At 47.3% G+C, this 22137-nt stretch overlaps 2 protein-coding genes across 3 annotated transcripts; both read left to right on the top strand.

Moving 5' to 3' along the window:
* Positions 1-5098: 5098 nt before the first annotated feature.
* On the top strand, positions 5099-10147 carry LOC124704354 (lysosomal beta glucosidase-like). 2 transcript variants are annotated; one of them, XM_047236608.1, is made up of 10 exons: positions 5099-5197; positions 7177-7438; positions 7520-7724; positions 7886-7976; positions 8085-8227; positions 8326-8569; positions 8676-8780; positions 8894-9076; positions 9168-9372; positions 9470-10147. In XM_047236608.1, exons 2-10 carry the CDS (start codon positions 7222-7224, stop codon positions 9946-9948), a joined length of 1872 nt encoding a protein of 623 aa, XP_047092564.1. In that variant the 5' UTR covers positions 5099-5197; positions 7177-7221; the 3' UTR covers positions 9949-10147. The 2 variants fall into 2 exon arrangements, with proteins under 2 accessions (XP_047092564.1, XP_047092563.1); XM_047236607.1 differs by lacking the exon at positions 5099-5197 and adding an exon at positions 6469-6603.
* Positions 10148-17703: 7556 nt separating this feature from the next.
* Positions 17704-20775, top strand: LOC124704355 (beta-glucosidase BoGH3B-like). The gene is made up of 9 exons (XM_047236609.1): positions 17704-17920; positions 18003-18207; positions 18534-18624; positions 18726-18868; positions 18976-19219; positions 19325-19429; positions 19643-19825; positions 19917-20121; positions 20217-20775. The coding sequence occupies exons 1-9, from the start codon at positions 17704-17706 to the stop codon at positions 20693-20695; spliced, it is 1872 nt and encodes a 623-aa protein (XP_047092565.1). The 3' UTR covers positions 20696-20775.
* The last annotated feature ends 1362 nt before the right edge of the window (positions 20776-22137 follow it).

Here is a 22137-nt window from a genome sequence, read left to right as displayed (position 1 = left end):
GTAGTAAATAAAATAAAGCAAGACAAAAACAAAGTAAAGAGATTGGAAGTGGAGACTCCCTTGCAGCGTGTCTTGATCTCCCGACAACGGCGCCAGAAATTTAGCTTGATGCGCGTAGATGTACACGTCCGTTGGGAACCCCAAGTGGAAGGTATGATGCGCACAGCAGCAAGTTTCCCTCGGTATGAAACCAAGGTTATCGAACCAGTAGGAGCCAAGAAGCACGTGAAGGTTGTTGGTGGAGGAATGTAGTGCGGTGCAACACCAGTGAAAGCGGCGCCAACGTGGAACCCTGCACAACACAATCAAAGTACTTTGCCCCAACGTAACGATGAGGTTGTCAATCTCACCGGCTTGCTGAAAACAAAGGATTAAGCGTATCGAGTGGAAGATGGTGTTTGTTTGCAAAGAACGATAAAAGCGATAGAATGTATTCAGATGTAAAGAATGGACCGGGGTCCACAGGTTCACTAGTGGTGTCTCTCCAATAAGATAACTAACATGCTGGGTGAACAAATTACAGGTGAGCAATTGACAAATAAAGATTCAATACATATCAACGATGATTACTATGTGATTTAATCAGGGCATTACGACAAAGTACATAGACCGCTATCCAGCATGCATCTATGCCTAAATAATCCACCTTCAGGTTATCATCCGAACCCCTTCCAGTATTAAGTTGCGAACAACATATAATTGCATTAAGTATGGTGCGTAATGTAATCAACACAAATATCCTTAGACAAAGCATCAATGTTTTATCCCTAGTAACAACAGCACATCCACAACCTTAGAACTTTCACTGTCATCGTCCCAGATTTAATGGAGGCATGAACCCACTATCGAGCATAATTACTCCCTCTTGGAGTTACAAGTATCAACTTGGCCGGAGCCTCTACTAGCAACGGAGAGCATGCAAGAACATAAACAACACATATATGATAGATTGATAATCAACTTAACTTAATATTCTATATTCATCGGATCTCGCCAAACACAACATGTAGCATTACAAATAGATGATCTTGATCATGTTAGGCAGCTCACAAGATCTATAACAATGAAAGCACAAGCGGAGAAGCCAACCATCTAGCTACTGCTATGGACCCATAGTCCAAGGATGAACTACTCACGCATCAATCCGGAGGCGGGCATGATGATGTAGAGCCCCTCCGGTGATGATTCCCCTCTCCGGCAGGGTGCCGGAGGCGATCTCCTGAATCCCCCGAGATGGGATTGGTGGCGGCGGCCTCTCAGTAATGTTTTCCGTATCGTGGCTCTCGGTACAGGGTTTTCGCGACGGAGGCTTTAAGTAGGCGGAAGGATAGGTCAAAGGGCGACACGAGGGGGCCACACACCAGGCCGGCGCGGCCAGGGCTTGGGCCGAGCCGCCTTGGTGTGTCCCCACCTCGTGGCCCCACTTCGTCTCCTCTTCGGACTTCTGGAAGCTTCGTGCAAAAATAGGACCCTGGGCGTTGATTTCGTCCAATTCCGAGAATATTTCCTTTCTAGGATTTCTGAAACCAAAAACAGCGAGAAAAACGACAGAATCGGCACTTCGGCATCTTGTTAATAGGTTAGTGCCGGAAAATGTAAAATAACGTTGTAAAGTATGTATAAAACACTCAAGTATTGTAATAAAAGTAACATGGAACATAAGAAATTATAGATACGAAATCAACGCCCAGGGGCCTATTTTTACACGAAGCTTCCAGAAGACCGAAAGGGAGACGAAGTGGGGCCACGAGGTGGCGACACACCAGGGCGGCGCGGCCTGGCCCTTGGCCGCGCGGCCCTGTTGTGTGGGCCCCTCGCGTCGCCCCATGACCTACCCTTCCGCCTACAAATATCCTTCGTCGCGAAACCCCCTGTACCGAGAGCCACGATACGGAAAACCTTCCAGAGACGCCACCGTCGCGAATCCCATCTCGGGGGATTCAGGAGATCGCCTCCGGCACCCTGCCGGGAGGGGAATCATCACCGGAGGGGCTCTACATCATCATGCCCGCCTCCGGATTGATGCGTGAGTAGTTCATCCTTGGACTATGGGTCCATAGCGGTAGCTAGATGGTTGTCTTCTCCGCTTGTGCTATCATTGTTTAGATCTTGTGAGCTGCCTAACATGATCAAGATCATCTATTTGTAATGCTACATGTTGTGTTTGGCGGGATCCGATGAATATAGAATACTATGTTAAGTTGATTATCAATCTATCATATATGTGTTGTTTATGTTCTTGCATGCTCTCCGTTGCTAGTAGAGGCTCCGGCCAAGTTGATACTTGTAACTCCAAGAGGGAGTATTTATGCTCGATAGTGGGTTCATGCCTCCATTGAATGCGGGACGATGGACGGAAAGTTCTAAGGTTGTGGATGTGTCTGTTGCTACTAGGGATAAAACATCGATGCTTTGTCTAAGGATATTTGTGTTGATTACATTACGCACCATACTTAATGCAATTATCTCGTTGTTTACAACTTAATACCGGAAGGGGTTCGGATGATAACCTCGAAGGTGGATTATTTAGGCATAGATGCATGTCTGGATAGCGGTCTATATACTTTGTCGTAATGCCCTCGATTAAATCACATAGTAATCATCATTGATATGTATTGAATCTTTATTTGTCAATTGCCCGCATGTAATTTGTTCACCCAGCATGTTAGTTATCTTATTGGAGAGACACCTCTAGTGAACTGTGGACCCCGGTCCATTCTTTTACATCCGAATACATTCTACTTGCTTTTACTTGTTCTTTGCAAACAAACACCATCTTCCACTCGATACGTTTAATCCTTTGTTTTCAGCAAGCCGGTGAGATTGACAACCTCACTGTTACGTTGCGGCAAAGTACTTTGATTGTGTGGTGCAGGTTCCACGTTGGCGCCGGTTTCACTGGTGTTGCGCCGCACTACACTCCTCCACCAACAACCTTCACGTGCTTCTTGGCTCCTACTGGTTCGATAACCTTGGTTTCTTTCTGAGGGAAAACTTGCCGCTGTGCGCATCATACCTTCCTCTTGGGGTTCCCAACGGGCGTGTACATCTACGCGCATCAAGCATCTACTTCTTTCTTCCCGGCTTTGAACCTCCACGGTGAGGCCTCTTCTTCTTCTCCGCGTCGGTGTCTAGAATGTTTTGGAGGGACAGAATGATCGACAAATGCTCCTGAAGGTCGTCGTCGAAGGCTTGCTCGTCCTCCATCATTTCCACGACCATCTCGTCCTCACTATCCATGTATAAAGCAAAGCAAATGGTTAAAATTCATCCGCGACAAAGGAGGCAACCAACAGCGACCAGTCACACCTACCAGACAAACCGCCAAACAACTCTGTGCGCGGAGGAGGGGCGGATTTGCCGGCGCGTTCTGGGACGCGTTGGCGAAGCGGCGACGGAAAAAAGACGACGAGGGAGTTAGTTATCACAGGGGTGTCCGACACAGGAGATATTGTCCATTGAGACGGCCGGCAAATCGAGCAGCGGCGGAGGGTGCGAGGCATGACGAGAAATAAAGGCGGGAACCAACCGTTCTAGATGTGATTGTCGCCTGGTGGGTACCCGCCTTGTTTCTCGCTCTGTCCGATGCGCCCGAAGCGTCCCCTTTGAAGTGGGGACGGCCTCGGGGCGCCAGACACCGTATTGGACAGCGCCAAACGAAAATGCCCTTTAAGACGCGCCACTTAGGCCGGTTAAATGTTTAGCGCATACCAAAAAGCTTTAAACAATGTTTTGGGGGACACGATTGGAGATGGACTTAGGTAGGATGATCTGTGATTTGGCTTGTGTGTTTCCACCGAAGAAGAGTTTGCGACTTCGGCAATACGAAAGAGCTAGCAGCGAACAACATGGCTGTGGGCCCCACCTCCAGCCTAATCGGTGGCCACCTGAGAGCATCTCTAACAGAGCCCGTATACGCACGAAATAAAGAGCGTGAGTTCCGTCTTTTGAATATGTTTTTTCGAGCGAATTCGAAGGTGGCGCAGAACAACACCCGTATTCGGAACCGAAAAAATGAAATTCAAATCTAGCGGGAGAACTGTTCATCTTAAACAAATTCGTAAACTGAAACTGAAACTTCATAGTTGCATAATTTACATTGCGATCGCAAAATAGACATCACATATAAGATGTTCCTCCAACCTAATGACGACTAAAATTTGGCCCTACCGGGGCTCTACGCGCGGCGGAGGACGGGACGGCGGACATCGGCGATGGCGACCTACTCGGCGTCGAGGTCGACGACCTCCTTCTTCACGCGGCGGACGGCGGTCTCCCTCTGCGCCACCTCGTATGCGCGCACCTGACGGACGGCGTCGCATCCTTGTGATTAGTGAGGACGTAGTCCCTGGGGTTGAAGACGGTGCGCGGCATCGCCTCCTCCTCCTCGTCGCTGCTGTCGTCAACGAGCGGCGCAAGCATCTGACCTGACGCGCCGAAGGAAGATCCCTCGCCGCTATTGGCGTAGCGGGCAAGGTTCCCCGGTGGCGTCATGCCCCAATTAGTCCACCGGCGCGCGCTCCGCTTTCGCACACCCTCGGAGCGGTTTCACTTCCGCCGCTCCATCTCCCATCCCGCAGCTGCCGGCGCCAGCCATGCGATCACGGTGGAGCTCGCAGAAGATCGGATACGGCGACTGCTTCGCTCGGATTGCTCGTCGAAAGTGGAAACGACAGACGGCGAAGCGGCGGTTATCGTCCGAACCCGTAAATCCGTCGGAAAAGTCAGTTCCAGCGGCATTTACAGGCTCTCTTAGAGTTGCTGTGACTTGTGGTCCCGACAGGCCAGTCACGCGTGAGCAGGTGGGGCCCAGGGCTTCAGTGAGAGGCTGGGAGGACGTGCGCATGGACGTGTGAACGTGGGCACCAGCTCCAGCCGCCCGACATCCGCACGGTCAACATGTGTGTCTCGCCGTCGTCGTCTGCGTTGGATCCCTTTCCCCGGAGCGAAATTGGACAACAGTGATATACTGTCTGTCACTCTGTCAGAAAAGGGTGAAAATAAAATTCACGAGCGTGATTGATTCAGAAAGCTTTTGCTGCGCAGCGCCATAAAAGGCTGCGCTATCTTGTTGTCTGCCAGTGCCAGTGCCAGCGTCGTCTGATCTGTGCTGCGTGCTGTTCTTCGCTGGCGAGGCCGCCTCACTCGCCGCTCATCACTCTCCCCCGCACGCAGCTTCTCGCCGGCCGCCACCGTGGTAAGCCGCAAGCCTCCGTCCCTCTCCATGTTCTTTGTTTGGTTTCTTCTCCGTCTCCGGCGGCGGCGCCGTCGCCGTCACCGGTGCGCGCGCACGCGCACGCACGAAGCACCTAGGACTAGTAGCGCTTCGTTGTGCTCTCCAGGCCTGCCGCCACCACCGACTCGGGACTCCGTAGAGCGGCTCCAAAACGAAAATCTTGCTGAGTGGCGGTTGGATGTGGATTTGCGAGCGACCGTCGTCCGCGTCTCGTGGCGCGTCTGGTTCTAGTCTAATTGGGTGGCAGTAGAGTATGGTGGTTGTTCAGTCCACGGGCACTTCTGGAGCAGTGGAGAGAGTGACGAGCTCACTCGGCTCACCTCCACCTCCGATTTGACTCCTGCACGCGAACACGAGTTTACTCCCAGATTAACCCATCCGCCGCGTCTCCCGGATCGGAGTCGTCTTGCGTGCACGCCGCCCCTGATTTCTTTCCTGCAATTTCTTGGGGTCAAGATTCTTATGCTACTGTAGGGTTAATTAGTAGAGCTCCGTTGGTTCCAGTCCAGCATTTCCCCTAGTTTAATCTCGACGCTCCCACACGGCCGGTGGTTCAGCCTTCCCATCCCATGGCCCCCCGGCGGAGCAGAGCAAGAGTTTGCGTCCCAGATGCGCCGTCGACAAAACCACGAATTCTCTCGTAGCGTAGGTGCCGCGTCCTCTTCTCCAGGAGATCTAGCTGGAGAATTCGTCGCTGCCTCGCCGGCCGGTGAGATGGGCCTCTCGCCAGCGCAGTACATTTCGCCAAATAATTCAATGCTGCTGCGTCTGCGTGCGGAGCATGGACTGCGCTCGCTGCATCCGTGTACTAGTCAGAGCAGTCAGTGTGAGAGAATTAACAATCAATCTGGTTAGCCGGCGATCTCGCCCAACAGCGACGTCTCAGCTGTAGATGCCACCCCGTCGACCGATCCCTCTCGCGGCCGTGGTGGCGCCGCTGTGCTGCAGCAAACGCTAGAAAAATGCAGAGGTGGAGATCGTTCCAATTCACATCTCTTTATGCTTCCGAAAAGGAACAAAAGAAAAACTGAATCTTGTTTATATTAGCATGCCGTCGCCGTCGCTGCGGTGGCAGCTAATTAGCGCGTGAGGGCCACCCGTGCAAATGATTTCCTTTCGCTTTCTTTCCTTTCATTTCTTTCCAATCCTTTTTGGTGACTTGGGATTCTCGTGTCGGCGTGGCGCCACTTCGCTAGAGTGCTCCTCGCTTCGCTGGGCTATAAGACGAACCGATGCTCCCTTTCACCAGAGGACGTGCTCATACTTCTCCTTTACTTCGAGCTTTTGGCAGTGAAGAAAGATATCCGTTCCTTTCCCTCGCTTCCGTTTCTGCACCCGCATGCGGATTGCTAGTTCCTCCTTTTGAGGTATTGCCGTTACCGAGTAGCATGTGAGGTTTTAGTTGCTCTCTGTTGAACCGTCCAAAATGATCTGAATATTGTTTTCTGCATATGCTCTGTTTTCTGTTTTACTCACTAGTTTGCTTACGTCTGCTGATATTTGTGGGAACTGGGCTATGTGGCTTGCTGTTTTGCCTATAACCATGCTGGTTTCTAGAACTTTGATTCGTCTCGTGTGCAATAAAAGTGATAGAAGACACCCACTTGGTTTAAAGAAATATGTTGCCTCCCTTGTATCTTACTACTTCTCTATGATGTCTATAGCAAATAGAGGAGCCTTTGATTGACCTAGGGCCTAATGTTTAGTCTTCAGATTTCAAGCATCAGTCTTTCTCTACACTAGTCCACTCTATCTTGATTCTTTATGATGGCTATGTGGCCACCCGAGGAGCCTTTGAATGGCCTAGGCCTAACGTTTGTCCTTTACGTGTGTGCGGTTTCAAACATGAATCTTTCTCTACGCTAGGCACATGACTGATTTTTCCTTGAAGTGAAAGCTTCATTGAATGTATATTCACATGATTGATATTCTTTACTCAGGTTTACATATAGTCGGCGGTGATCGGTACCACACACGGTGCCAAGATGGGGAGTTTGCACAAGACCACCTTTGTTCTCCTCATGTTCTGCTTGGCGGTGTTGGCCAGAGCGGATCATCTCAAGTACAAGGATCCGAAGAAGCCTGTTAGTGTCCGTGTCAAGGATCTGCTTGCTCGGATGACGCTCGCCGAGAAGATCGGCCAGATGACTCAAATCGAGAGGGAGAACGCCACCACGGGGGTGCTGTCCAAGTACTTCATTGGTAAGCTGCTCATGCTAAATCGGTGCAAGTGATGAAGGACTGCATAGTTTGTGTTTGACGTTCGTGTGGTGCGCGATGCAGGTAGCGTACTGAGCGGTGGAGGCAGCGTGCCTTCTCCTCAGGCATCTGCCGAGGCTTGGGCTTCGATGGTTAATGAAATGCAAAAAGATGCTCTTTCTACCCGCCTGGGTATTCCGATGCTCTACGGTATTGATGCTGTGCACGGTCACAATAACGTCTACAAAGCTACCATCTTCCCACATAATGTTGGGCTTGGAGCTACCAGGTAGAAAACTGATTTTTTACTTTTGAGATGATAATGAAATGTCATATATCCTGTCCTGTAACATAGATGCCTATATTATAGTGGGTCAACAAGCTATGACAATATCGCAACACACCTGTGATGCATGCTTTGGTCTTAATTAATATGTTGCTGTCTTGTAGGGACCCTGCTCTGGTAAAGAGGATAGGAGAAGCAACTGCTCTTGAAGTTAGAGCTACAGGAATTCCTTACGCCTTCGCTCCATGTATTGCGGTAATAATACATAACACCTCTTACATGGTTGATAGCTCTGTCAATCAGTCTGGATAGCAACTCTGCCTTCTTGTCGTTTTTAGAACCTCATCTGTTTACATTAATCAGGTTTGTAGAGACCCAAGATGGGGACGGTGCTATGAAAGCTACAGTGAAGACCCAAAGGTTGTCCAGTCAATGACCACACTTATCTCTGGCTTGCAAGGCGATGTTCCAGCTAGTGAAGCGGGAAGACCATACGTTGGTGGAAGGTAACATATACCCAGCATATATAGTAGCTAAATTGTCTTATCTGTAATTTAGTCTGTCAACTCCGAACTAACTTTGTTATCACTCTCGCACCCTGCAGTAAGAAAGTTGCTGCATGCGCAAAGCACTATGTTGGTGATGGTGGTACGTTCTTGGGGATCAACGAGAACAATACAGTCATCGATGTCCATGGGCTCATGACTATCCATATGCCTGCTTATTATAATTCTATCATCAGAGGTGTATCCACCGTTATGGTTTCGTACTCTAGTTGGAATGGAAAGAAGATGCACGCCAACCATTTCCTAATCACTGATTTTCTCAAGAAAAAGCTCAAATTCAGGGTCAGTTGCTCAATAAAGCAGGCATAAGAATTTCCATTGTATTTGTTTTCTTCTGGTATATTAAGAGATACTGATGTCATTAATTTTTTGGGATTTGTGCAAACAGGGCTTTGTGATTTCAGACTGGCAAGGCATTGATAGGATTACTAGTCCCCCAGGCGTGAACTACTCTTATTCAGTTGAGGCTGGAGTTGGTGCCGGCATTGACATGGTAATTGCCTTGACTTATGATACGTCCTTGACAATTTTTATCTCTTCTAGAGCAAATAGAAATGACCCATTTTCATCTTTTCTGACCATGCTCTGAACTGTGTTATTTTGTAGATCATGGTTCCTTTTGGCTACACAGAATTCATTGATGATCTGACAGCCCAAGTTAAGAGTGGCATTATCCCCATGAGCAGAATCGACGATGCTGTTTACAGGATTCTTCGGGTCAAGTTCACCATGGGTCTATTTGAGAGCCCTTACGCTGATCCCAGTCTCGCTGGTGAACTTGGAAAGCAAGTTAGTTCTAAAATACGACGCTTTGTTCCTCTAAAATTTTGTGCATCAAGAACCTAGAATTCATACTGACAAATTCCCTTGTCAATGTTAGGAACACCGAGAACTTGCTCGGGAAGCTGTCAGGAAATCATTGGTGCTGCTGAAAAATGGGAAGTCTGCCTCCGCTCCGTTGTTGCCTCTCCCAAAGAAGGCAGGTAAGATCCTTGTCGCCGGAAGCCACGCCGATAACTTGGGCAACCAGTGTGGAGGATGGACAATCACATGGCAAGGATTGGACGGCAACGGCAACACTGCCGGTAAATGGCGTCTCTTGTTCCATTGCTTGTACTAAATTTGTGGCAAAGTCTCGGTCCTTTGGAACAAAAATTCATGGAACCATGTGATGAAATGCAGGGACAACGATCCTCTCGGCGATCAAGTCCACCGTCGACCCCAGCACGCAAGTGGTCTTCTCGGAGAACCCAGACAGCACCACCTTAAGCGACAAGTACGACTACGCGGTCGTGGTGGTCGGCGAGCCACCCTACGCCGAGACATTCGGTGACAACCTGAACCTGACGATCCCAGGATCCGGTCCGTCCGTGATCCAGAACGTCTGCAAGAGCATGAAGTGTGTGGTGGTGCTCATCTCCGGTAGGCCGCTGGTGATGGAGCCGTACATCGGCGCCATCGACGCATTCGTGGCCGCATGGCTGCCTGGCTCGGAGGGCCAGGGCGTGGCCGACGTGCTCTTCGGCGACTACGGGTTCTCCGGGAAGCTGGCGAGGACGTGGTTCAAGTCGGTGGACCAGCTGCCGATGAACGTCGGCGACAAGCACTATGACCCGCTGTTCCCGTTCGGGTTTGGCCTCACCACCGAGGCCAAAAAGTGAGTGGGGTGAGGTGATTGAGATGGGAGGAATTTTCGGTTGGGATGTGAGATATACTTATACATCAATTTGCGGTTGATTTGTTAGCAATAAAACTTTTAAAGAGATGCATTCTTGAGGTTGTGCGATGTATGAATGTAGCGCGTGCATTTTGAAAAATGCGATTTGGGGAGTAAGAAGCCCTCCAAACAATTCAATAGATGGTATTTTGGTGTGTACAAGCGAGAGAGCGGGCGCTAGCACTCGAACTCGAGATCTCGCGGGTCACAGCGGGTATCAGCACCCGGTAACCATCCGGGCTATGCCTCGGTTCACTAGCGCGTGCATTCTCTCTTTCACTCCCTTCATCGACGTGTGGAAGAACAATTAATGTCTATTGCTGGAAATAGTAATCTTGAAACTGGTGTGACTTCGGATTCCTACAGAGCACACATCATATACGAAAAGCAAACATTTTGGGTACTATTTTTTTTTGATAAATAACACTTTATTACTTAAACTTTTTAAACATTACACCAGGTCTTTACACCCGCCTTCTGCATAACTAGAACGCATACAGCCGCACTTCACGCACAGAGTAATCTAACAAAAATATGATACAAAAACATTGATGATGTTGCATGAACTCCTATGATTGTGAAGGATCAATCTTGAGATTATGCTGATACCCATGTTAGATAATAAATTTCTAGACCGTGTCCTCCAACCATGTAGGCACCTTGTCGTGATTTTCCGTATGCTGAAGAGACGATCATGTACAAAGCAAAGTACTCCACATGTATGACCTGCAAAAGAGAAAAAAATTTATCGCCAAACACCTTGTCATTTCTACATAGTCATATCGACCAAATAACGGCAAACGCTCCCACCCGAATAAGTACTTTGAATCTATGATGCATCCCATTGAGCCAATTACCAAAAAATATTGGCAACGCTACATAACGGGTATAAGGTAGAACCTATTTGGATGATTGATCATATATATCTAAGAATAAATGTTTTACTGTCTCATCGTGATGACAAAAGACATACTTTTTTACTTCTCGACCAATTCCGTTTTATAAGATTATCTTTAGTAAGAATCGCTCTACAATGAAGAGACCAAGCGAAGACCCTTGTCTTTAGCAGTATCTTCATCTTCCAGATTCAACAGATGTTAGCTACCAGCTTTAAAGGTTGAATCAATGCTCTACACATCCAACCCACAATGAATTTACCATTCCATGTAAAGCTCAAATGGAACTCATCGAACTAATGCTAACCATTGTAGTAATGCGTTCCATGCGTAAGATGGGGTCCAACTAGATCTCTTTTCAATGTCACGCTCACCGGAAATTCAATTCGGCTCCCGGGTGCGTATGCTCCCTCTACCAAGAAAACATATTTCGAAGTGTGGAAAAATTTTGACAAAAAATTCTACATGTACATCTCCATAATATATGTGTGCGCGTCAAGTTTCACGAAAAAATAATATTTTGTGTGGCCTGTGTAAAAAAGAGAAAACTTATCCTGTGAAAAGCATTATTTTTAGCACTGAATTTTGTCTTTTTTACACACGTCACATGATAAGTTCATTTTTTATGAAACGACTTTGTGAGCGCGTAGCACACGAAGATGTACATGCGAACTTTTTGTTTCAATTTTTTTGAAATTTAAAATATGTGTAAGATGCATTTCAAAATATAGGGAGCATATGCTCCCATGTTCCAAAACACCACTCCCATTCTGAATCCATCACCTTAACTAAGACATTATCTTTGGCCGCACAATATTGTATAAAACAAGATATTGTTATCGGAGTGCCTAGATCCTAATCCTGGATCCATCCTTAAGAGCATCTTTAGCAGGGTTCTCCAAATCGGTCCTCAAAGGTATTTTCTCCAAATCGGCCCCCAAAGGTATTTGAGGAGCGCCGGACAAAATTTCGTTCTCAGCCTCGCGCTCCAAAGGCCCTTTCCGTCCGGCGCGGCCCAATGCGGTGTCTGGCGCCCCGAGCCCGTCCCTGCTCCGCATGGGACGCTCTGGGCACGCCGGACATAACGAAATGCGAGGCGAGGAGACACGGGCCCGACGCGTTAGCGACACGGAAGCCTAAAACCCCGTCGCCTACATCTGGTCGAGCGACGTTAATGGCGCCCAGCTTTCCCAGGTGACGCAGTGACGCGTCTCGTCGTGCATGACCGCGTGGCCATCCGCGCCGGCGTTTATTGCGGCCAACGCCCCGCTGCCGCTTCGCCTGCCGCCGCTGTACAATAAGAGCGCCCCTCCTTCCTTCCCCATTCCAATCTCGCCGCTCCAATATCTCGCTGCTCCCAATCTCCTCCTCCCTCGCCGCTCCAAGCTCGCTGCTCCTAATGTCGTCGTCCCGCAAGAGCGTCGCGACAAATGGCTTCGGCCGCGGCAGCCTCACCGTGGCGGAGGTGTGGGCGTTGTACCGCGCGGGATATCTTGTCCCGCTGGACATGCGCCTGCCAAGCAGCGACGGGTGGAGGATGGCCATCAACGGCGTCGGCATCCCGCCGCCACAGGGCACAGAGCGCTAGAGGGATGCGATCAAGACCCGACGGGCTCGCCTCACCGCTGAGGAGCGAGCCGATCCAACCTGGGCGCCCACCGGCAACGACGCCTGTTCGGCGGACAACTTCCAGGCGCAACACGACGCCGAGATGAACAACACCGCCGGCCTCATCGGTCGGTGGAACACCTAGAACAGGGAGGGGCACCTCCGCTTCTAGGGCGTTCCCGGGCGCACCCTGGAGCACGTCGTCGACGGCATCCAGAACGGCGCGCCCAGGCTGGAGATGCCACTGTCGCCGCCACCATCTCCTACGCCCGCAACACGCGGGCAGCCGAGGAGGACGTACTTGTCCTCCTCGAACTCTTCTTCATCAGGGCCGATGCGATCGGCGCCTTCGTCGCACCGCGCTACGCCCTACACCGTGCCGAAGCGCGAGGTGAAGGACGGGCTGGAGTTCGAGACGCCGCCCGTCAATCCGAGGCGCGGCGGCAACAGCGTCAGCCGACAGCAGCACATGCGCGCTGGTGGTGCCCTCCTCATCTCGAAGCCGGAGGTGAAGGAGGAGCAGGACGACGAGGAAGCCGTGTAGGTGGCGCAGCTGGCGGAGTACAAGTGCCAGCAACTCCTCATCGCCAGCAGCGACGACCCCAACGACTGTCCAGGGTTGCACGCGGCGTTCGCGGCGTCGCTGAATGACAAGGACGCCTGGAGGGGCAACCTCGACTTGGCGATCTCAATGTCCATCCGCGACACCGGGAAGCCACTCATCGACCTCACCGACGACGGCGAGGCTGGACCAAGTGACACGCTGAAGGACGAGCCCGTCGACGAGCCCGACGAGCGCGGCAAGCAGGACGTCGTCGACAACGACATGTACAACTTCCACCAGTACTACGACCCATCTGGCCGCCGCAAGTACTATTAGGGTTTAGATTTAAATTTCATCGAATTTCGTTCGAATATATGTAATATATAGCAAGTTTGAAGGAATTCAACTGTTTTCGATTAAAATTAAAAAAAAATCTCAAATTCTGTTTGGGGGACGCGGCTGGCGAGCGACGTCTCCCAAACATGACACGAGCAAAACGCATCCCCCAAACGCTCAATCCGGCGCCGTTTGAGGATGCTTTGAGGGACGCGGCTCGAGATGCTCTAATGGAAAAAAGAGCCAAATGGGAAGATTTTTTTTTTCCCATCGCCATTAAGCTGGCCCAGAAGTGTGAATCCCAAGGTTTACAGGAAACCTGAGAAATCACACTTAAACCAACATACTTTCTCCTCCCCATGTTCGGTTAGCAATTTAACCAGCCATTTATCATCTGTTGTTGACCTCAAGGTCATGAACCCCAGCCCTCCTTGATCTTTTGGATCAGACAATACTCTATCTAGCAAGCCGATATTTCTTCTTCGCACTATCCCATTTTTAAAAGAATTTTTATCGGAAATAGTGTAACTGATGCAAAATTTCTTTGGGTAACTGGAAAAATAATATCATATATAGTATCATATTCATCAATACTGAATTAATGAGTACCAATTTTCTACCGAGAGAGAGCAATTTGCTCTTCCAGCTGATAAGGCGCTTCTGCAACCATTCCTTGACGTGCTTTCATTTAGCAATAGTAAGACTCCGAAATAAATCGGAATGTCTAAGTAGCTAATTGGAAACTGACTAAGCCCATAGCCAAAAAGTTCAGCATATAGATTTGGGTCGTCCTGGGCATCACCGAACCAAAATAATTCACTCTTATGGAAGTTCATTTTCAACCCTGATAATTGCTCGAACGCTGATAAAATTAATTTCAGTTTTCTCGCTTTTTCGAGGTCATGTTCCATAAATAGAATCGTATCATCGACATATTGAAGAATAGATAGTCCTCCCTCATCAATATGGGGAAATACCCCTTCAATTTGCCCATCAACCTTGGCACGCTCTATAATGATAGCTAGCATATCAACCACAATGTTAAATAACATGGGTGATAGTGGGTTACCTTGTCTTGAACCTTTTTTTGTATGGAAGTATTTTCCAATGTCGTCATTGATTTCAACGACAACACTTCCTTCGAAAATAAAGTTATGAATTAGAACGCGTCACTCAGTTAAAAATCCTTTCATCCTGAGTGTCTGCTCAAGGAAAGACACCTAACTTTATCATATGCTTTTTTTAAAGTCAATATTTAGGATTACACCATTCATCTTCTTATGATGTAACTCACGTACCATTTCATGCAAGGTGACAACTTCACTTAGAATATATCTTCCTTTCATAAAAGCCAACTAAGTAGGACGAAACACATGATCAACCACTAAATTAAGCCTAATTGTAGCAGCCTTAGTAAAGATATAAAACAAACATTAAGGATACATATCAGTCCATATTGCTGAATTCGTTCTGCTTAATTAACCTTTGGCAGCAGAATAATTTCACCAAAATTGATCCGAAAAAGCTCCAGCTGTCCAACATATGGAGAGCAGAAAAAAGACCCAACAGATCTAATTTGATAATATCCCAAAAGTTCTGGTAGAACTCGGCAGGGAAACCATCTCGACCTGGAGCTTTATTGTGTTCCATCTGGAACACCGCCTTGTTAACTTACTCCTCGGTGTAAGGGGCAGTAAGAAAGGCGTTTTCCGCCTCAGAAACTTGAGGAATGTCATCGGTCCTAGATTCATCCATTGGCAAATTACTATCCACAGGATCTCGGAACAAACTTTTATAATATTTAGTAATATACAACTTTAGCTGCTCATGTCCTTCAATCGTGCCCTCATCTTGTATTAGAGAGTGAATGAGTTTCTTCATGTGGGCCTTCCGTTAGCGACACTATGAAAGTATCTCATATTTGAATCTCCTTCGAGTAAGAATTAATCTTTCGATCGTTGGTACCATTTGAGTTTCTCTTCACGTAACAGTCCGGCCAACTTCGCATTTGATTGACTTTTTAGTTCAATCTCTTGGGTCATTAACGGCCTTATCTCCACAGCCGCCTCAAGCTCATCGATAATCAATGGCAGACTGAGTTTCTCATTTTTTAGATGCCCAACCATATGCCTTGCTCATCCACCAAGATATCCACATGTAGCACGCAGTTTATTATTTTATCTTTGGATGGAGGACCGACAAGCAATGAGCTAAAATATAAACTGGAACTTAAAATGATCCACTTATTCATAGCATGCAACTGGATCGCCATGCACAAAACATTGCAACTCTTTAATATAATATAATATAAACATCATGCATGACAAGGAAAAAAATAGCGCGCTATAATAAAATAGCGTGGGTCTAAAAATACGCTATTAGCATGCTATAGCGTGCTATTAACGCGAATAGCGCGCTATAGCGCCGAAATAGCGTAGCGTCGGCTCTCCAGATATGCTATAGCGTGCTATTAGCGTTGGAATAGCGCGCTATTTTTTCCATGTGCATGAGCCTCTGCGAACTCAGGCCGCCCTCTGATGAAGACCTCATCTGCAATGCGAAGTCACATATATGCAAAACCCTCTCCAGTTTGGCAGGTCTGTGCCGGCAATGACCTAGGAAAAGGGCCCTTCACTTCACATAAACCTTCCCATTCCATTGGCCCCTGCTTCAGCCGAGATCGAGCTCGAAAGCTCGCCGCTGCCACGACAGCCGGTGAGACAGGCCTCGAGTAGAGTCGCCAAATGTGGCCGCGTGCGGAACGTGGACGTACTGCGCTGCGTGTGCTGTATTTCTGTACTGGTGAGAGTGGGAGAGCATCAAGTCAAACGATCTTCCTCACAGCGACGTCTCAGCTGATAGACGCTCCCGTCGAGATCTCTCTCTCTCGTAGTCGTAGACTCGTAGTGCTGCTGCTGTAACGGTAGAAATTTGGAAAGACTTGTTATAGTATGACGCTGTCGCCGTGGTCGTCCAGGCTGCTAAGCTAGGGCGTGAGATCCACTCATGGTAATCAATGCAGATGCAGATGATTTCTTTAGTTTCTTCTATGCTTCCTCGCGATCCCGATCCCCGTGTAGGCGAGGCGCTATCTGGTGCGAGTCAGAGCACTATACTAGCTTCGCTGGGCTATAAAAGAGGAACCGGGATTCCTTCTCCCACAGTACACACTTCTTCTCAACCTTTCACAGTGCTCTTGGTTTTGCTGGTTACTCCTCCTGAGGTATGCATACTTGCAGTTTCCCTGTAGTAGTGTGTGAGCTTTAGCTGTTCTCTGTAAAGAAAATGTTGTGCATATTTTGCTCTGTTTCCTGTTTTATTCACTCGTTTGCTTGGGCTGCGGCTGATATTGGTGAGAATGGGGCTTTGCTAGCTGTTTCGCCTGTAGTCATTCTCAGCACCGTGGTTCGTTTGGGCAATAAAAGGGTGGAAAATACCAATCTGGTATCAAGGAATAGATTCCCTTGTAGTGTCTTTTTTTTTGAAGGAATAGGTTCCCTTGTAGTATCTTACTTCTAGGGATAGGTTCCCTTGTTGAAATCTGAAACCGTACAAACCGTGTAAAAAAATGATGTGCATATTGTCTTCTGCGCATGCTCTATTACTTGTTTTATTCACTCGTTTGCTTGGGCTGCGGCTGATGTTGGTGAGAATGGGGCTTTGCTATAGCTGTTTCGGTGCCTCTAGTCATGCTCAGCACCTCTTTTGCGGAGTCCTACAAGATTTTATCTGTACCATAATTTATTTGATTTCACCACAGGAAAAGCAAAGGATTCTTACAAAGAGGTTGGGGTGGATGTTGGATATTTCCTATGGGATACATAGTGCAAAATGATTCCTTAGGAAAAAATCATATGATTCGATCCTACAAATCAAACAGCCACCATAGGAAAAAATCCAAAGGTGTTTATCCTCCAAAATTCCTATAGGAATCATTTGAATCAAAGGTGTTTTTGGAGAGTCTGTATTTCTGGTGTTGTCTTGGCGGTGAATGTATTGCTGTTGTTAGGCCTGAGATACTGTAGTGGGACTTTTGTTTCTTAGTTTTCTTTTCCTTTTTTTGGCTGTGTGCATCCGTAGTGCCATTAGGGTGGTGCGTTGTTGCAGAGGCTGGGTGTAATTGGTATCTTTTTGATATTAATATATTCCCTTTATCGAAAATAGCCAACATAGGAGCCTCTGAATGGCCTAGGCCTAGTGTTTGGTCTTTATGTGTGTGCTACTTCAAGCATATGAGTCTTACTCTAGCGCCTGCGCATGATTGACTTTTCCTCCATGGCTAACTTTCATTGATTTTTTCAGACAGGGTCCCAAGATGGGGAGTTTGCACAAGACCACCTTCGTCCTCCTCATGTTCTGCTTGGCAGTACTGGGAAGAGCGGAGTATGTCAAGTACAAGGATCCGAAGCAATCTGTCGGCGTTCGCGTCAACGATCTGCTTGCTCGGATGACGCTCGCTGAAAAGATCGGCCAGATGACTCAGATCGAGAGGGAAAAGGCCACCGCAGGGGTGTTATCCAAATACTTCATTGGTTAGTATTTCACCTGTGCTAAACCAGTTCAAATGATGAACTGGAGAATTTGTGTTTGACATTGGTGTGCTGTGTGATGCAGGTAGCGTACTGAGCGGTGGAGGCAGTGTGCCTTCTCCTCAAGCATCAGCCGAGACTTGGGTTGCAATGGTGAATGCAATGCAAAAAGACGCTCTTTCTACCCGCCTAGGTATTCCGATGATCTACGGTATTGATGCTGTGCATGGTCACGGCAACGTCTACAAATCTACGATCTTCCCACATAATGTTGGGCTTGGAGCTACCAGGTAGTAGGAACATTTTTTTAACCTTTGAGGTGATAATGAAATCACGTGAATAAGCTACGACAATGTCCAATACACACACTAACAGTGATGGATACAGTCCTGTGAATCTGTGATGCATGCTTTGGTCTAAAACTCTAAAAAAATTGAAATGGGGAGAACCCCGGCTGCTGCATCATCTGATACACACCGCCATTTATAGAAAAAAGTCAAGTAGTTTTAGTTTACAACCTCAAGGATCGTAAAGGGTTGATACAAAAATCAACCAACGAAATACAAGTAAAACAACTAGGCTAAACTCTAAATCAAGATATGTTGCTATGTTCTAGGGACCCTGAGCTGGTAAAGAGGATAGGAGAAGCAACTGCTCTTGAAGTTAGGGCCACGGGAATTCCTTACGTCTTTGCTCCGTGTATTGCGGTAATAAAAGAGAACACCTCTTGCATCTTCAGTCTGGATAGCAACTATGTCTTCTACTAGTTGTTCTTAGGAACTCATACTTATGTGTTGATATTAATCAGGTTTGCAGAGACCCAAGATGGGGACGGTGCTATGAAAGCTACAGTGAAGACCCAAAGGTTGTCCAGTCATTGACCACAATTATCTCTGGCTTGCAAGGTGATGCTCCATCTGATGAAGAGGGAAGACCATATGTTGGTGGAAGGTAATATACATCAAACAATTGTAGTCATAGTAGCTGAATTGTCTTCTCTGGGATTCAGTCCGATGAGATGTTACTAACTCTGTTGTCACCCTGATGATACATTGCAGTAAGAAAGTTGCTGCATGCGCAAAGCACTATGTTGGTGATGGTGGTACTTTTAACGGGATTAACGAGGGCAATACAATCATCGACAAAAATGGGCTCATGACTATCCACATGCCTGCCTATTATAATTCTATCATTAGAGGTGTATCTACTATTATGGTCTCGTACAACAGTTGGAATGGAGAAAAGATGCACGGCAACCATTTCCTAATCACTGATTTTCTCAAGAACAAGCTCAAATTTAGGGTCAGTTGCTCACTACAAAAGCTGAATATTTTCTTCATATTTGCTTCTTCTGGTATATTAAGAGTTCCTGACACTATCAATTTTTTTGGGATTTTGTGCCAACAGGGTTTTGTGATTTCAGACTGGCAAGGCATTGATAGGATTACTACCCCCGAACACGTGAACTATACTTACTCAATTCAGGCTGGAATTGGTGCTGGTATTGACATGGTAATTTCCTTGAAAAATCGGCAAAGCATAGTCCTGTCAATTTTGATTTTCCGAACAAAAGCCGAGTTAGTAGCTAGCTTGGCACACACACGATAAAGGATGTTCCTTACGACCTTATCTACTGTACATCCTTGACAATCGTTATCTCTTCTACGGTTAATATAAATGTGATATTTCCTTACTGATCATGGGCTGAAATGCGTTATTTTGCAGATCATGGTTCCTTTTGCCTACACAGAATTCATTGATGGTCTGACAGCCCAAGTTAAGAACAACATTATCCCCATGAGCAGAATCGATGATGCTGTCTACCGGATTCTTCGGGTCAAGTTTACCATGGGTCTATTTGAGAGCCCCTATGCTGATCCGAGTCTTGCCGGTGAACTTGGAAAGAAAGTTAGTTCTAAACACCATGTTAACTTTTTCTCAGACTTCATTCATCATGATCCTAGAATCATTTACTGATAAATCCATTTTCATTTTTTAGGAACACCGGGAACTCGCTCGGGAAGCCATCAGGAAGTCATTGGTTTTGCTGAAAAATGGTAAATCTGCCTACACTCCATTGTTGCCTCTCCCGAAGAAGGCTGGTAAGATCCTTGTTGCCGGAAGCCACGCGGACAACTTGGGCAACCAGTGTGGAGGATGGACAATCACATGGCAAGGGTTGACCGGCAACAACAACACTGCCGGTAAATGGCACATCTTGTTTCATTGCTTGTACTATGTTGTGGCAACGTCTCGATCCTTGGAAAAACAATTCATGGAATCATGTGGTGAAACGCAGGCACGACTATCCTCTCGGCGATCAAGTCCACCATCGACCCCAGCACGCAGGTGGTCTTCTCAGAGAACCCGGACAGCACCACCTTAAGTGACAAGTACGACTATGCTATCGTGGTGGTCGGCGAGCCACCATACGCCGAGACGTTCGGCGACAGTCTGAACCTGACGATCCCTGCCCCTGGACCCTCCGTGATCCAATCCGTCTGCATGAGCATCAAGTGTGTGGTGGTGCTCATCTCCGGTAGGCCGCTGGTGGTGGAGCCGTACATCGGCGCCATTGACGCGTTCGTGGCTGCATGGCTTCCCGGTACAGAGGGCCAGGGCGTCGCCGATGTGCTCTTCGGCGACTACGGATTCTCTGGGAAGCTCGCGAGGACATGGTTCAAGTCGGTGGATCAGCTGCCGATGAACGTCGGCGACAAGCATTACGACCCGCTGTTCCCCTTCGGATTTGGCCTCACCACGGAGGCAAAGAAATGAGTCCGATGAGATAATAGACATGGGATGAATGCCAGCTGGGATCTGATAGATGAGATACTTTACCTGAGTTTGTGGTTGATTTTGTTAAGCAATAAAAGAGTAAGATGCATTCTCCTGGATGCTGTGGTGTGGGCTGTGTGACAATATCGATCGACCGCTTGCATCCTCTTCACTTTTTTTTCCCTCGACGCGTGCAGGAATAATGTCTCTGCTGCAAAAAGTATGAAAACTGAGATTTTAATCCTGCAACTATCGTTGATAAAAGTTCACTTCTTGAAACAAAAAGACTCCTACAGAGCAGATAAACAACCTAAACCCAGTATATACGAAAAGCAAGGATTCAGGTTACTTACCCATTAACGAACTTTTCTTCGCTCCACATATCTCCACGCCGTATCCTCCAACCGTGTACAGACCTCCGCAAAGAGGTCGTGGTTCTCCACTCTCTGCAGCGCATACCACGAACGGAGAGTATCGGTGCATCTGTATATAACCTGCAAAAGGAAACAATTCTTATCATTAAAAACTATGTCATTTCTGCATAGCCATAGCAACCATATAACGGCAAGCGCTCCCATCCTAATAAGCATTCTAAACCTGCGATCAATACCATGAAGGCAATTACCGAAGATATTGGCTACACTAGTCGGGGGAATACAGATCTGAAGCTACTTAGATGCATGACCATATAGATCTGGCAAAGCGGCACTGGAAGAACAAGTGTTTAATCCTCTCATTGTGGTGACATAATACATACTCAGTACTCCCCAGCCTATTTCGTTTCACAAGATTATCTTTGGTTAGGATTACCCCTCGACGTAAATACTAACCATTTTTTTTTAATTTTTAGCAGTATTTTCATCTTACAGATCTTCTTGTTCTTATCAATTGGTATGTCAGGTTGGATTATTGCATTGTATAACGAACTTACTGTAAACTTTCCATTGGAATGTAAGTTCCAACGAAATTCATCCGGCCCTTCGGACAAATGAATGGATTCCAAACAAAGAAGTAATGCATTCCATGCATGAAGCCTCTGGCCGTATAAGTCTCGTCTAAACGTCACTGATGGAGGTGAGGTCGCCATTACTGTAATGGTATCACTTTTACGACGAACAATGCTATATAACACCGGATATTGTTCACAGAGAGGTCTATTCCCTAACCAGGAGTCCTCCCGGAACCGTATCTGCGATTCATCCTTAATGGAAAAAGTACCATATTTGAAGAAAATTTCTTCGTTGCCATTAGGACGATCTTTTTGTCAGTTCTAGGTTGACTAAGATTTTTTTTTTGAAGGCAACTAGTGGGCAAAAGCCTGCCTGAACCTTTCTTAATTTTCGCTGTCATAGTCCAAAATACAAGGAAGAAAGTACTGAAAGCCCAAAGAAGAAAAGGATAAAGCTGGAAAAACTAAGGTAATCTACACTTTACTGAAACAG

This window comes from Lolium rigidum, chromosome 3 (genome assembly GCF_022539505.1).
Source record: "Lolium rigidum isolate FL_2022 chromosome 3, APGP_CSIRO_Lrig_0.1, whole genome shotgun sequence".
Lineage (NCBI taxonomy): Eukaryota > Viridiplantae > Streptophyta > Magnoliopsida > Poales > Poaceae > Lolium > Lolium rigidum.
The sequence above is the reverse complement of the archived record's forward strand: the minus strand, read 5'-3'. Positions and strand labels throughout refer to the sequence as shown.

Bases quoted from the DNA above. Each gene is read 5' to 3' on its own strand.
- LOC124704355 (XM_047236609.1), top strand. From the start codon at position 17,704: ATGGGGAGTTTGCACAAGACCACCTTCGTCCTCCTCATGTTCTGCTTG. The intron at 18,625-18,725 runs GTAATAAAAGAG...GATATTAATCAG, and splicing joins TCTTTGCTCCGTGTATTGCG to GTTTGCAGAGACCCAAGATG. The intron at 19,430-19,642 runs GTAATTTCCTTG...GTTATTTTGCAG, and splicing joins TTGGTGCTGGTATTGACATG to ATCATGGTTCCTTTTGCCTA.
- LOC124704354 (XM_047236608.1), top strand. From the start codon at position 7,222: ATGGGGAGTTTGCACAAGACCACCTTTGTTCTCCTCATGTTCTGCTTG. The intron at 7,725-7,885 runs GTAGAAAACTGA...GCTGTCTTGTAG, and splicing joins GTTGGGCTTGGAGCTACCAG to GGACCCTGCTCTGGTAAAGA. The intron at 8,228-8,325 runs GTAACATATACC...CGCACCCTGCAG, and splicing joins AGACCATACGTTGGTGGAAG to TAAGAAAGTTGCTGCATGCG.